Raw genomic sequence first — 16757 nt, forward strand, 5'->3', positions numbered from 1 at the left:
TAATCTAATCTACCCATTGCAGAGTAGCAATTTTATGGAACAGGAATGGAACTGGAGAAAGTAAGACTATAGACATAGTAGCAACAGTAGGCCATTCAGTCCATTGTCTCTACTTCACCCTTTAATGAGATCATGGCTCAACTGATAATTCTCAACTCCATTTTCCTACCTTTTCCCCATAACCCTTGATTACCTTACTATTAAAAATCTGTCTAACTTAGCCAAGAATATACACAGCAACCCAGCCTCAACAACCCACTGCGATAAAAATAATTTCACAGATTCACCATCCTCTAGAGAGAAGTTATTCATCCTCATTTCTCTCTCAAATGTGCACCATCTTGTTCTGAGATTATGTACTGTGGTCCTGGACTCTCCCACAAAGGGAAATAACCTTTCCACATCTACCCTGTCGAGTTCCCAAAGGATCTTGTATCTTTTAAAATGGGTTGCTTTTCATTCTTCTAAATCTCAATGAAGACAGGCCCAAACTACTCAACCATCCATTTCTGATATCAGCCTCATGAATCTTCTCTAGCCTGCTTCCAAAGTAAGTATATCTTTTATAAACTACTGTTCACAGTACTCCAGCTGTGATCTGAATAATGTCTCATAAAATTTTAGCAAAATATCCCTACTTTTATATTCTCTTCCTTTTGAAATAAAGGCTGATATTCTATTTACTTTCCTTATTATCTGCTGAACTTGGATGCTAATTGTTTTTGTGATTCATGGATGAGGACTTCCAAATCTCTGTTGTGTAGCTTTCTGCATTTTTTTTTCCATTTTAAAAAACAAGTCAGCTTTTTTATTCTTGCCAAACTCCATCTGCCAAGTTTTTGCCGCTAAATTAACCTGTCTGTATCCCTCTGCAGTCTCTTTGTGTCATCTTCACCACTTGGTAATCCCGCCAGTGTTTGTGATATCCACAGACTTGACTGCAGTCTACTCACTTTTCTGTTTAAGTCATTAATATTGTAAATAATTATAGCCCCAGTACTGCTCCCAATGGTACTCCTCCAGTTATAGTTGCCATTCTGAAAATGCCCCCCCTTATCCCAACTGTCTGTCTTCTGTTAGTTAGCCGATCCTTTATCCATGTTAATGTATTACCTCCAACACCAGGGTTTCTTATTAAATAACCCAATATGTGGTAATTATCAAACCTTCTGAAAATTCAAGTATATAACCAAGTAAGGCAGTTTTATGGAGAAAAAGTGTTAATTAAGGAAAATTGCAGTTATTCGTGAGAGCTAAGTCAATTAAGTTTTCTTTGAATTGTGTTATATTTTAATGTTTATGTAATTATTTAGAACAGTATTATAAATTGTCATATAGTAGAAATAAGAAAAATGTATGGGAACTAGCAGTTGTATTCTGAAAATAATCCACAAAGGATTGACCTAAGAATTTAGAATTGTAGTGCATAGGAATTCCCACGCAACCATCATTAAGTCTGGTTGTCAGTATTATGCTATAGTTTTATATTTGAATATTGTTGCTCGGTTTTTTTGCACTTTCATGGGACGTGGGTATCAATGACAAGGCCAGCCATTGATGCCTATCCCTTACAGGTCTCGGACTAAGTGACTTGCTAGGTTATTTCAGAGATCAGTTGATTTCATTGCTGCTAGTCTGGAGATGCATGTAGGCCAGATGTGGTAACAATGGCACATTTCCTTCCCTAAAGAATGCAAGGTGAATCAGATGTATTTTTAAGACAATCGATAATAGTTTCATGGTCACCATCACTGGGAATAGTTTTATGTTCTATATTTATAGTTTGAGTTTAAATTCAATCAGCTACTGCGGTGGTGGGGATTGAAACCAGAGTTAATTTTATGAGTCATGGGATGTAGGCATTGCTGGCAAGGCTGGCAATTTTTGCCGATTCCTAATTCCTCTTGATCTGCCTTCTTGAGTCACTGCAGTCCCTGAGATGCAAGAATATCTATTACGAAAAATATTTCAGGACTTTTATCTAACAACCCTGAAAGAACTGTGATATACTTCCAAGTCCGATGGTGTGTGGCTTGAAAGGAACCTTGTGGTGGTTGTATGTTCCCATGTATCCACTAAGATTGTTCTATTAGATGATAGAGTTTGCAGGTTTGGAAGGTGCAGTTGAAGGAACCTTGGTGAGTTTCTGCGTTGCATCTTGTAGAAGGTACAGACTACCACTGTTCCTGGATGCTGAAGGGAATGAAAGTTGTATGTGTTAGTGTCACAATGTAAACTTATGGATTGAAAGAATCAGCAATAACTCTTTCTGGAATAAATTGTTTCCGAAGATGAAAGAGACAAGGAGAAACTGCTCTAAAAGTACTAAAAGCAACATGCTACACAGCCATTCTTTGACTCGGTCTCCCCAAGCAACATAAACAATCTGTTTCCTGGGAGAGAGGAGTTAACATTGCTTGATAACCTACTGCCTTGCGACAATTGGGCAATTAAGACTGCCTTAGAAGGAATGACCTGAGGTAAAAGAGTTAATTGCAAGAAAAGTTGTGTTTCAAACAGACAGTTAACACCGATTGTAACAAGCACCAGGAAGCTACATCTAATAAGAAGGCAAGCTGCAGACTTGAGGTCTCCAAAAGTGTAATCAGTGTTGGGGATGAAAGAATCTAACGGATCATCAATAATGTCACACCACAAACTTGAAAGAGAGAAAATTGTATAAGATTCTAATAGAACAATATAGCAGGAGAACTTTGAAGAACAACACACTGCATAAGGATCAAACTCTGGACATTTCCAGCGACTGGTGTTTGGAATCTGAGCTAAATTCCACCATTAATCGGGTAAAAGCCAAGTTGAGTTTTGAGCCTTAACTTGCTTACTTGGGGTCTCTTGCTTACTTGGGGCCTGCAGTAAAGTTTAAGTCAGTGTTTCAGTACTTGATTGTCTGTGTTAGTTCTTAATAAGTAGTCGAATTAAAGGTACAAAGTTAAAAGTCACACAACACTTGCGGAGCAGCCCTCTGAAAGCTAGTGCTTTGAATTAAACAAGTTGGACTATAACCTGGTGTTGTGATTTTTAACTTTGTCCACCCCAGTCCAACAGCGGAATCTCCAAATCAGAATTAAAGATAGTTTGTGGTGATTTACACACAATGTTGGGTTCCAATTAACTGGGCCGCTTTGTCTTGATGGTGTCAAACTTCTTGAGTGTTGTTGGAGCTGCTAGTGAAAATATTCCAGTGCACTCTTGACTTGTACTTTATATCATGGACAGAAAACAAGGAGGCAGGAGATGAGTACTTGCTGCAGAATTCTCAACCTCTGACACTGTTTTTGTAGCCATAGTATTTACATAACAGGGTTCAGTTCAGTTTCAGCTCAATGGCAACCCCCAAGATGTTGATGGTAGAAGATTTAATAATGGTATTTCCATTGAACATCAAGGGGCAATGGTTTGATTTTTTGTTTTGTTGGTGGTGTTCATTGCCTTTTACATATGCAGTCTGAATATTTCTAGCCACAAGCCAGTTCAAATTTTGCTGCATACGGACACATTGCTTCAGTATCTGAGGGGTGGAAAATGGTGCTGAACATCACAATCATCAGCGAATATCCCCATCTTGGACCTTATGATGGAGGGAAGGTCATTGAGGAAGGTGTTGAAGATGGTTGAACCTAAGACTTTTAAATATTTTTCAATGATGTCCTGTGGCTGAGATGATTGACCTCAAATAACCGCTGTTGTCTTCCTTACACTAGAAATGTCTTCAACTAGCTTAGAGTTTTTTTCCGGCTGATTCAGGGCTATATCAATGTATTCAAGTCTAAGACAGACAGATTTTTATCCAGGAGAAAGTCAAGAGTTAATGCATTTTGGAGGGGTCCAGAGCCCGTGTTGAGGATTCTAAGGGCAACTCCTCCCCGAGAATATATATCATTGTGTTGCCACCTCTGGTGAATGAGTTCTGCGAGTCGGATAGGACATAACCAGTGATGGTGATGACTGGCACATTGTCTGGAAGTTATAATGCCAAAGTCAGGCTGTTGCTTGTCTAATTTGTGGGAGATTGTGAGGACTGCAGATGCTGGAGATCAGAGTCGAGAGTGTGGTGCTGGAAAAGCACAACAGGTCATGCAGCATCCTGGGAGTGGGCGAATCAACATTTCGAGCATAAGCCCTTCATCAGGAATCTGTGGATCAGCTCTTCCAATTTAACATAAGCCCCAGATGTGGGTGAGGCAAACTTCACAGGTTTTATATGTATTTCCTCTAATGTTTGCGTGGCAACATTATCTGGAACTGGATGTCAACGTGTGCACATATGTGTCCGAGCGGATGTGCAGCTTAGAGAAAAATTGTTGTCAGGGCAATATTTGCTGTTGTCGTTTCTGGAGCTTGGTAGTTGAGACTAAACACTTCATCTGGTTTCTTTGCTGTATTTGGACTTTGCAGCCGTTTGATGCAATTGAGTGATCTGTTAGGCTATTTCAGAGGAAGTTGAGCCACTTGCAATGCATGGTGTCTGGAGTCGCATGTAGGCCAGATGAGGTGAAATGGCATATTTGCTTCCCTTAGACTTTTAGTGAACCAGATATCTTTTTATGACAATCCAGCTTTTACTTCCGATTTTTATTGAATTCACACTTCAATATCTGCCATGTTAGGATTTCAACTCTTATTCCCAGATTATTAGCCTGGGGTTCTCAACTAATAGCTCATTGACATTAACATTACACACCATGCTTGTGCAATATTCATAACAAATCCATGTGGGCTGATTCTCTTGACCACATCAAAATTCAAAGAGTTGTGTGAGGGCTGTGATTGCTGGAATCTGATTAAAGTCTGCTCAGACATATTTCTTGTAGGATTCTTGCAGGCAGTTGTGACCATTGACAGATGCCATCAGTTTGAGCCTAGCTTTTATTTCCAGTAATCTGTGGAGGCAAATAGTCTTCCATGTTATTGAATTGTTTAGGTTCTGCCTAGTTTCTTTTTGAAAAAAGTGTCTAGATTAATTCAGGACTTTGTTCATAAAATTAATTTCAATTATCTCCCTTTTAACCTTTTCTCCATAAACTTACTGCCTATCTCTCATCCTTGCTTCTAAGTTCCTAATTTTCATCTTGGATCCCTCCTTTGAATATTTCAGCTAATAAGCAATATTATTGAATAAACTTTGAAACTGTTTGCTGTGTGTTCTTTCATGCTGCCTGTATCTAGTATAAATTTCTTCTCTTACTCCCTGAAGTGAGTGGAGAATCAGCTGGGGAGCATTGTCTGCAATTCCCCAATCTCGGACTGATCGAGGTCTGCTGAGCCAGATCAAAGCTCTTGACTTTGTGCAACAAAAAGCAGTGCATTATCCACAATGCCATTGATTGGGCCAGTTGTCTGTATGCCTTGCCTGATACTCCAGAATAAAATACTATCTTAGCTTTTTTTTCAACATTTTTGAGAATTTGTTGATGTATCCTTGTTTTATGGCTGCTTGTCTAGATTAGTGAAAGATTAACAGTATCCAAAAACATAGAACAGTACAGCACAGAACAGGCCCTTCAGCCCACGATGTTGTGCCGACCATTGATCCTCATGTAAGGTAAACCTAATGTACAATTCCTCAAATTTCTGTGACCATATGCATGTCCAGCAATCTCTTAAATATCCCCAATGACCTCACTTCCACAACTGCTGCTGGCAACGCATTCCATGCTCCCACAATTCTCTGCGTAAAGAACCTGCCTCTGATATCCATTCTATACTTTCCGCCAAACAACTTAAAACTATGACCCCTCATTTTAAGAAGCTTGACAACGTCCAGGACAATGTATCCTGCTTGATTGATCGGCATCACAACAAGAGTAATCCACTCCTTCCATCACTGTGGCATAGTACCACTCCATCTGCAAGATGCACTGCAGAAATTATCACATAGTTGTTATACAGCATCTTCCAAACTCATGAACACTACTATCTCGAGAACGAGAGCAGCAGATATACCTTACCACCTTCAAGTTCCCCTCCAAGCCACTTGCCGTCCTTACTTGGAAATATACAAAGGGTGGTAGAGGTTTGGGACACTCTTTCACAAGCGGCAGTGGATGCAGGATCAGTGTTGGTTTTAAATCTGAGATAGATAGGTTTTTGTTTAGCAAAGGTATTAATAGATATGAGCCAGAGGCCCATATGGAGTTAGCTGCAGATCAGCCATGATCTCATTGAATATTGGAACAGATTTGGGCGGCTGAATGAACGACTCCTGCTTCTATGTTCCTATATCACCATACCTTTGTTGCTGGTTTGAAATCCTGGGACTCCTCCCCAAACAGTACTGAGAGTGTATCTGCACCAAATACATTGTAGTGGTTCTAGAAGGCAGCTCACTATCACCTTCTTGAACACAAGGACAGACAGCTTTTTAATTAGTAATGGGTTGAAGGTTTATGGCGAGTAGGCAGGAAAGTGGATTGAGGCTGAGATGAGATCAGCCATGATCATATCAATGGCAGAGCAGGCTTTTAAGCTGAATTGCCTACTCCTGGTTCTTATGTAAGTATCGATAAAGGATGTTCACATAACAAAGTTAATTTTCTTGTCTTTTTTTCCCAATTGTAAACCTGTCTATTGTAAATGAAAGGGATTCTTCAAATAGTCTCAGCTTGCTATCTGTATCCTGCTTCTTTTTATTCCCCATTACACCTAAATTGATTACTCTTTTTTCTCTTCCAAGCAGGTGATTATGAAGCAGAGAATGATTTTATCCGAGCTGTTCCATTCCAGTTCGATTTGATGAAACTTTTATCAAAGTGTCAACAAATAGAACTGTTTTTCCACATGTTCACTAAAGGTAAGATTCCGCCGTCAGTCCCTAAATGACGCAAGCCAAAACTACCTCTGTGCTATGATGGTGCACACACAGTATCACTATAACGTGCAATTGTACCCAAATACAGGCATAACACATGTATTCATCACTTGCCTGCTGCTATAGAAAGGAGAACTCTGAACAACCCAGACCTGCTTCAGGAGGAGAGTGAGTGTGTAACTACTAAGCTGGGTGTTTGTTTCCCCGTATGGTGTGAAACAGGATGGTGATGATTGGATAGGGAAAGACTTCTAATTGAAGTACCTTTCAATGTATCTCTTGTTCTTTTCCATGTCCATGAATAGTATTGTTGGAAAAAGTTATCTCCTCTTTAACTTATAAGCAGAAATGCAGTTGAATAAGTAGTGATGAAATAAGTATGTTTTCCAAATTGGTTGAGTTTATAAAATGGTAATATGGAATGGGAACGAATAATTGAATTTTCTGAACAATTGATAGTGCATTCCTCACAGGAGCTTGTTACCAATATGACTACCTGTGTCCAAGTCTGATACGGCTGTAAAAATTATTCCACTTCTTCCCAAAAAGTATTTTAAGACAGGAGTTTTGTTAATATTTACACCTTATTCTGTGTTGTTTCCCTTCCTTCAGCAGAGAATGATGAGAGTACAAAGGAGACTACCTCTTTACCCAATGAGATCCTGTTAAATCTTTTCCATAGCTATTTGCAACAGGATCTCAGTGATCGGGAATTGCCATTAGCTGACTCTGACCACATGACATTTATGCAACAAATCGTACAACGGGATCGGAATGGTCATCCGATGCCTTTCTCGCTACCACAAGCTAAAGGTAAAATAGTCTAAATTTTGCTATGCTTTGTCTATCTCAATCTCTATCTTAATAAGTCAGTACAGCACAATTTTAGCATGCAGTTTATTTTTATAAACTAGTGAAGATTGAAGACATTTCTGAGAGTGGTTGAACACAGTCTCGTCTTGGAGTCATCAAGATGTACAGCACGGAAACAGACCCTTTGGTCCAACTCGCATGCCAACCAAATATCCCAACCCAATCTAGTCCCACCTGCCAGCACATGGCCCACATCTCCCCAAAACCTTCCTATTCATATACCCATCCAGACGCCTTTTAAATGTTGCAATTGTACTTGCCTCCACCATTTCCTCTGGCAGCTCATTCACGCAGCACTCTCTGCGTAAAAAAAGTTGCCCCTTGGGTCTCAAACCTTTGCCCTCTAGTTCTGGACTCCCCCACCCCAGGGAAGCGACATTGTCTATTTATCCTATCCATGCCACTCATGATTTTATAAACCTCTAAAAGGTCACCACTCAGCCTCTGACGCTCCAGGGAAAACAGTCCTGGCCTATTCAACTTGTCCTTATAGCTCAAATCCTCCAACCTGGCAACATCCTTGTAAATCTTTTCTGAACCCTTTCAAATATCACAACATCTTTCCGAATGGAAACAGATCAGAATTGCATACAATATTCCAAAAGTGGCCTAACCAATGTCCTGTACGGCCACAACATGACCTCCCAACCCCTGTACTCAATACTCTGACCAATAAAGGAAAGCATACCAAACGCCTTCTTCACTATCCTATCTACCTGTGACTCTACTTTCAAGGAGCTATGAACCTGCGCTCCAAGGTCTCTTTGTTCAGCAACACTCCCGTGGACCTTACCATTAAGTGTATAAGTCCTGCTCTTTCCATCTGCCACTTCTCAGTCCCTTGGCCCATCTGATCAAGATCCCATTGTAATCTGAGGTAATCTTCTTCGCTATCCACTACACCTCCAATTTTGGTGTCATCTGCAAATTTACTAACTATACCTCTTATGCTCACATCCAAATCATTTATGTAAATGACAAAAAGTAGAGGGCCAGCACCAATCCTTATGGCACTCCACTACTCACAGGTCTCCAGTCTGAAAAACAGCCCTCCACCACCACCCTCTGTTTTCTACCTTTGAGCCATTTCTGTATCCAAATGGCTAGTTCTCCCTGTATACCATGGGATCTAACCATGCTAACCAGCCTCCCATGGGGAACCTTGTCGAATGCCTTACTGAAGTCGATATAGATCACAACGACCAGTCTACCCTCATCAGTCCTCTTTGTTACTTCTTCAAAAAAATTCAATTAAGTTTGAGAGACATTATTTCCCATTCACAAAGCCATGTTGACTATCCCTAATCAATCCTTGCCTTTCCAATACATGTACATCCTGTCCCTCAAGATTCCCTCCAACAACTTGCCCACCACCGATGTCAGGCTGACTGGTCTATAGATCCCTGGCTTGTCATTACCAACCTTAAAAATGGTACCATGTTAGCCAACCTCCAGCCTTCCGGCACCTCACTTGTGACAATCGATAATACAAATATCTCAGCAAGGGGCCCAGCCATCACTTTCCTAGCTTCCCGTAGAGTTCTAGGGTACACCTGATCAGGTCCTGGGGATTTATCCACTTTTATGCGTTTCAAGACATCCAGCACTTCCTCCTCTGTATTATAGGCATTTTTCAAGATGTCACCATCTATTTCTCTGCATTCCATGTCCTTTTCCACAGTAAATACTGATGCAAAATACTCATTTAGTATCTGCCCCATCTCCTGCGTTTCCTCAGAAAGGTCGCCTTGCTGATCTTTGAGTGCCCCTATTCTCTCCCTAGTTGCCCTTTTGCCCTTAATGTATTTGTAAAATCCCTTTGGGTTCTCCTTAACTCTATTTGCCCTTTTTGCCCTCCAAATTTCCCTCTTATATGTACACCTACTGCCTTTATACTCTTCTAAGGTTTCATTCGATCTATCTTATCTATACCTGACATATGTTTCCTTATTTTTCTTAACCAAAATCTCAATTTCTTTAGTCATCGAACATTCCCTACGCCTACTAGCCTTTCCTCTCACCCTAACAGGAACATTCTGTCTCTGGACTCTCGTTATCTCATTTCTGAAGGCTTCCCATTTTCCAGCTATGGCAGTCCCAGTCTATGTTTGGCAAGTTAAAATCCCTACCCTAACCACCCTATTATTCTAACAGACAACTGAGGTCTCCTTACAAATTTGTTTCATAATTTCCCACTGACTATTACGGGGTCTATAATACAATCCCAATAAGATGGTCATCCCTTTGTTATTTCACAGTTCAACCCAAATAACTTCCCTGGATATATTTCCCCTCATCAAAAACACTACTCGCCCTCCTCTCTTGCCTCCCTTTCTGTCCTTCCTGTAGCATTTGTGTCCTGGAACATTAAGCTGCCAGTCCTGTCCATCCCTGAGCCACGTCTCTGTAATTGCTATGATATCTCAGTCCCATGTTCCTAACCATGCCCTGAGTTCCTCCACCTTCCTTATTAGGCCTCTTGCATTGCAATAAATGCAGTTTAATTTATCAATCCTACCTTGTTCTCTGCTTTGTCCTTGCCTGCCCTGTTTGACTCACTTATTTTCTCAACTGTACCAGTTTCAGAGTGATCTCTTTCCTCACTATCTCTCTGTGTTCACCCCACCCCCTACCTTAATAGTTTAAATCCTCTGAGAAGCTCTCGCAAGTCTCCCTGCCAGTATATTAGTCCCCTTCCAATTCAGATGCAATCTGTCCTTCTTGCACGGATCTTGTTCTACCCTAAAAGAGATTCCAATGATCCAAAAATGTGAATCCTTCCCCCATACACCAGCTCCTCAGCCATTCATTCCTCTGCTCTATCCTCCTATTCCTGCCCTCACTAGCTCGTAGCACCGGGAGTAATCTCGAGGGTCTCCTTTTTAAATTCCTGCCTAACTCTCTGTAATCTCCCTTCAGAATCTCAACCTTTTCCCTTCCTATGTCATTGGTTTCATTGTATACAATGACCTCCCCCTTGAGAACATTCTGTACCCTCTGAGACATCCTTGATCCTGGGACCAGAGAGGTAATACACCATTCTGATTTTTTGCTGCTGGCCGCAGAAACATCTATCTGTGCCTCGGACTAGAGAGTCCCCAGCACAATTGATCTCTTGGAACCCGACGTACCCCTCATTACATTATAGCCAGTTTCAATATCAGAAACTTGGCTGTTCGTGCAACATTCCCCTGAGAATCCATCACCCTCCACGTTTTCCAAATCAGCATACTTGTTTGAAATAAGGATAGCCACAGAAGACTTCTGCACTACCTGCCTACATCTCTTACCTTTCCTGGAGTTAACCCATCTATGTGACTGTATCTTCAAGTTTTCTCCCTTTCTATAACTGCCATCCATCACATCGCCTTGCTCTTGTAAATTCCTCATTGCCTCTAACTGTCTCTCCATTCGATCTGATAGGATTTGCAACCAACAGCATTTATTGCAGATATAATTCTCAGTAACGGGTAAAGTCTCCCTATACTTCCACATCCAACAAGAGCATATCACTCTACTAAGGGCCATTTTTGCTTCTTCCAATCTATAGACCCAGAAAATAGCACTGTCTGATTCCTCTACAAAACACTGCTCCAGGCTAACTTAATACTTATGGCTTATATTTTTAAGTTTAATCAAGAGACATATTTCAATAAAACATATAATCAAGAAAGAACCCACTCTGCTCACTACTACAGACTTACTGTAAGGCCACACTTAAAACTATTCCCTTATCTGTTTCTGTGCTGTGACCTCTCCCAAACAGGTTCCTCCAAGATCAGTTGTGAATTTCACTGTTTGTTAATTTTCCCAGATGCACTCCGATGTCCAGCGATACATGAATTCAAACAGCAAAGGCAGTAACTGCGCAGGTTCACTGCTGTCAGTTAGCAGCGTGCATTTCTTTCTCTGTCTCTCTCTTTCTCGTGCACTGCCTGACCATGTGCTCCATTTGTTTGTTCCTCTCCCTTTTAAAAGTGCTGTTGTTTTGATTTTGTTCTGGAATGTTGGAGGAAGAAAATGCAACAGCATATAAAACAGGATTTGCTGCACCTGGAATTTGAGGAAGTCCCCTCTAACACCTAAAATACCTCAAAAAAGGAGCACCTTGTTACAGCCAGAAATTCTTCCCATTCTCCATCTTGGATTACCCAGGATGGATGTCTGAACTGAAAGCTAGTTTTAGGAAAAGGTGTCTTGTCTGTGTTAATGTCCTTATCCACGAAAAGCAGTTGTGTAAATTTCTGTCCGTACGAGTCTGTTTTTTGTGACATTAAATTGCTTTCATAAAAGTCTTATAATCACGCACAAGTAAGAAGTTAATGTGCTATATTTTTGTTCTGCAGACGAACCACTGAAAGTGACCAAAATGTTGGACAGACAAGATACCATGATGTCATTGCATACCCTTGGAAGTAACAAAGAGGTCCTGGGTTCAACCAGCACCTTACAGGTAGGCAAGTTTAGGGCCTTGCAGAGCTGTTAACACATTTGAATTCAATTCATGTACAGGTAGTTGGTCTCACCTACCCAAGTTTGATACTGCTTCAAAAATCCAATTGTCATAAAAATATAGATCAATGCACTAAATAAATTAAACTAGAGAGACAATGAACTAGTGGTATTGTTGCTGGACTGGTAAAGCAGGGACCCAGGTAATGTTTTAAGGCCCTAGGTTGGAATCCCACCATCGCATTTGAATTTGACTGAATTAAAATTCTGGAATTAAGAGTCCAATGATTGTCGTAAAAATCCATCTGATCACTAATGTCCTTTAGAGAAAGAAACTGCTATCCTTGCATTGTAAGGTAACATGTAAAGTATCCTTACTGTGTAAGACCCATAGTAATGTGGTTGCCTCTTAACTGTCCCCTGACTGAGAGCATCGACCCCACAAAAGGGAAAAAGGAATGAAACTAGAGGGCCACCTGACATCGACTAATGGTGAATCACGGCCCTGTTGGCCCTGCGCAGGTGTCCTTCCTAATATCTGGGGGCTTGTGCAAGAATATCACTCAGTCTAGTCAAGCAACAGCCTAACATAGTCATATTCACGGAATCATGCCTTACAGACAACATCCCAGAAAATATCATCACCTTAGATGTGTCCTACTCTACCAGCAGTGTGGACTCACAAGAGATGGCAGCACAGTGGTATAAAGTTGGGAAGGAGTTGTCCTGCAAGTCCTCAATTTTGACTGAGAAGTGAAACCTCATAACATCAGGTTAAATATGGAAAACCAAGAAAACCTTCTGTTGTCACCACATACTGCTCTCCCATGGTCTGGTGAATCAGTACTCCTCCATGTTGAATACCTCTTGGGGAAAGACTGAGGATGGCAAGGGCATGGAAAGAGTGGGAAAAATCAGCATTAAGTACCACGACTAACTGGGCTGGTCAAGTCCTAAAAGGCATGGTTGATAGACTGAGTGTACTGGGTGGGAACAATAGAGAAAATATGGTCTCATCCTCACCAATCTACCTGCTGCCTATGCATCTGTCCATTACAATTTCATTACAAGTGACCATTGCACATATCGTGTGGAGATGAAGTCCTGTCTTCACATTGCGAATGCCTTCAGTAGTGTTATGTGGCATTAACCCTTTGCTAAATGAGGAGTGATTTCAGCAAATTTCACAATTCAAAATTGGGCATCCACAATGCACTGTGGGCTATCAATTGCAGATGATTTGTACTCCAACTGCAACCTCACATCCTGGCATGTTCTACACTCCACAATTACTATCAAGCCAGAGGAATAACACCCGGTTCAATAAACCAATACAGGAGGTCATGCCAGGAGTACACCAGAGATACCGCTCCGTGGCTCTGCCCGTGACTCGCTTTGCTCCCCGCTCCGGGGCTTGGTCTGCGACTCGCTCTGCTCCCTGCTCTGGGGCTCGTTCTGCGACTCGCTCTGCTCCCCGCTCCAGGGCTCGGTCTGCGACTCGCTCTGCTCCCCGCTCTGGGGCTCGGTCTGCAACTCGCTCTGCTCCCTGTTCCGGGGCTCTGCCCACGACACGCTCTGCCTGTGACTCGCTCTGCTCCCCGCTCCGGGGCTCTGCCCGTGACTCGCTTTGCTCCCCGCTTCGGGGCTCGGTCTGCGACTCGCTCTGCTCCCCGCTCCGGGGCTCGGTCTGCGACACGCTCTGCCTGCGACTCGCTCTGCTCCCCGCTCTGGGGCTCTGCCCGTGACTTGCTTTGCTCCATGCTTCGGGGCTTGGTCTGCGACTCGTTTCTGCTCCCCGCTCCGGGGCTCTGCCCGTGACTTGCTCTGCTCCCCGCTCTGGGGCTCTGCCTGTGACTTGCTCTGCTCCACGCTCCGGGCTCTGCTCGTGACTCGCTCTGCTCCCCGCTCCGGGGCTCTGCCCGTGACTTGCTCTGCTCCACGCTCCGGGCTCTGCCCGTGACTCGCTCTGCTCCCTGCTCCGGGGCTCTGCCCGTGACTTGCTCTGCTCCCTGCTCTGGGGCTCGTTCTGCGACTCGCTCTGCTCCCCGCTCCAGGGCTCGGTCTGCGACTCGCTCTGCTCCCCGCTCTGGGGCTCGGTCTGCAACTCGCTCTGCTCCCTGTTCCGGGGCTCTGCCCACGACACGCTCTGCCTGTGACTCGCTCTGCTCCCCGCTCCGGGGCTCTGCCCGTGACTCGCTTTGCTCCCCGCTTCGGGGCTCGGTCTGCGACTCGCTCTGCTCCCCGCTCCGGGGCTCGGTCTGCGACACGCTCTGCCTGCGACTCGCTCTGCTCCCCGCTCTGGGGCTCTGCCCGTGACTTGCTTTGCTCCATGCTTCGGGGCTTGGTCTGCGACTCGTTTCTGCTCCCCGCTCCGGGGCTCTGCCCGTGACTTGCTCTGCTCCCCGCTCTGGGGCTCTGCCTGTGACTTGCTCTGCTCCACGCTCCGGGCTCTGCTCGTGACTCGCTCTGCTCCCCGCTCCGGGGCTCTGCCCGTGACTTGCTCTGCTCCACGCTCCGGGCTCTGCCCGTGACTCGCTCTGCTCCCTGCTCCGGGGCTCTGCCCGTGACTTGCTCTGCTCCCTGCTCCGGGGCTCGGACTGCGACTTGCTCTGCTCCCTGCTCCGGGGCTCGGTCTGCGACTTGCTCTGTTCCCCGCTCTGGGGATCTGCCCGTGACTCGCTCTGCTCCCTGCTCCGGGGCTCTGCCCGTGACTTGCTCTGCTCCCTGCTCCGGGGCTCGGACTGCGACTTGCTCTGCTCCCTGCTCCGGGGCTCTGCCCACGACTTGCTCTGCTCCCCTCTCCGGAGCTCGGTTTGTGACTCGCTCTGCTCCCCGCTCCGGGGCTCGGTCTGTGACTCGCTCTGCTCCCTGCTCCGGGGCTCTGCCCATGACTTGCTCTGCTCCATGCTCCGGGGCTTGGTCTGTGACTCGCTTTGCTCCCCGCTCCGGGGCTCTGCCCACGACTCGCTCTGCTCCCCTCTCCGGAGCTCGGTCTGTGACACGCTCTGCTCCCCGCTCCGGGGCTCTGCCCATGACTTGCTCTGCTCCACGCTCCGGGGTTCGGTCTGTGACTCGCTCTGCTCCCTGCTCCGGGGTTCGGTCTGTGACTCGCTCTGCTCCCTGCTCTGGGGTTCGGTCTGTGACTCGCTCTGCTCCCAGCTCCGGGGCTCTGCCTGCGACTCGCTCTGCTCCCAGCTCCGGGGCTTTGCCTGCGACTCGCTCTGCTCCCAGCTCCGGGGCTCTGCCCATGACCTGCTCCCCACTCCAGGGCTCGGTTTGTGACCCGTTCTGCTCCCTGCTCCAGGGCATGGCCCGCTCCCCGCTCCGGGGCATGGCCCGTGACCCGTGACCCGCTCTGCTCCCTGCTCTGGGGCATGGCCCGTGACCCGCTCTGCTCCCTGCTCCGGGGCATGGCCCGTGACCCGCTCTGCTCCCTGCTCCAGGGCATGGCCCGCTCCCCGCTCCGGGGCATGGCCCGTGACCCGTGACCCGCTCTGCTCCCTGCTCCGGGGCATGGCCCGTGACCCGCTCTCCTCCCTGCTCCGGGGCATGGCCCGTGACCCGCTCTGCTCCCTGCTCCGGGGCATGGCCCGTGACCCGCTCTGCTCCCTGCTCCGGGGCATGGCCCGTGACCCGCTCTGCTCCCTGCTCCGGGGCATGGCCCGTGACCCGCTCTGCTCCCTGCTCCGGGGCATGGCCCGTGACCCGCTCTGCTCCCTGCTCCGGGGCATGGCCCGTGACCCGCTCTGCTCCCTGCTCCAGGACTCGGTCTGTGACCCGCTCTGCTCCCTGCTCCGGGGCATGGCCCGCTCCCCGCTCCGGGGCATGGCCCGTGACCCGCTCTGCTCCCTGCTCCGGGGCATGGCCCGTGACCCGCTCTGCTCCCTGCTCCAGGACTCGGTCTGTGACTCACTCTGCTCCCTGCTCCAGGGCTCGGTCTGTGACTCGCTCTGCTCCCTGCTCCGGGGCATGGCCCGTGACCCGCTCTGCTCCCTGCTCCAGGACTCGGTCTGTGACTCACTCTGCTCCCTGCTCCAGGGCTCGGTCTGTGACTCGCTCTGCTCCCTGCTCCGGGGCATGGCCCGTGACCCGCTCTGCTCCCTGCTCCAGGACTCAGTCTGTGACTCGCTCTGCTCCGTGCTCCGGGTCTCGGTCTGTGACCCACTCTGCTCCCTGCTCCGGGGCTCTGCCCGCAACTCGCTCTGCTCCACGCTCCAGGCCTCGGTTTGTGACTCGCTCTGCTCCAGGGCTCCACCCATGACTCACTCTGCTCCGTGCTCTGCTCACCGCTCCGGGTCTCTGCCTCCGACTTGTCTCTGTTCGTTCCATCACCGTTCTCCAGATTTGGTCGGGTGTTTTAAGAAGTTAAAAGTTGGGGGAGGGAGGAGAAATTCTGCTGCAAAGAGGTTTAAAAATAAACAAAAGGAACTGGCGAGCTGAGGAGCTCCGACTGGAGAATCTCATTCTGTCACCATCTTGCAACACTCAAAGATGAGGTGTCAGTCAAATGAAGTTACTTGTGTACTAAATTACATAAGGTACAACTGATAGAGCTAAGTTAGTTCCCAACCATGGATCATATCTAAACCCTGCAGTCCAGTTG

The 16757-nt window shown here is 46.0% G+C and overlaps 1 protein-coding gene across 1 annotated transcript in view; it reads left to right on the forward strand.

Annotated features, from left to right (window-relative positions):
- The window catches only part of szt2 (SZT2 subunit of KICSTOR complex), a 260612-nt gene that overhangs the window by 47759 nt on the left and 196096 nt on the right, over positions 1–16757 (forward strand). Inside the window, 3 exon segments of the mRNA XM_087990508.1 lie at positions 6698–6811; positions 7442–7642; positions 12049–12155. Of these exon segments, the coding sequence (XP_087846634.1) occupies positions 6698–6811; positions 7442–7642; positions 12049–12155 (422 nt within the window).

This window comes from Chiloscyllium plagiosum, unplaced genomic scaffold, assembly GCF_037043375.1.
Source record: "Chiloscyllium plagiosum isolate Xiang-an unplaced genomic scaffold, Cpla_swu_hap1 HiC_scaffold_9, whole genome shotgun sequence".
Classification (NCBI taxonomy): Eukaryota; Metazoa; Chordata; class Chondrichthyes; order Orectolobiformes; family Hemiscylliidae; genus Chiloscyllium; species Chiloscyllium plagiosum.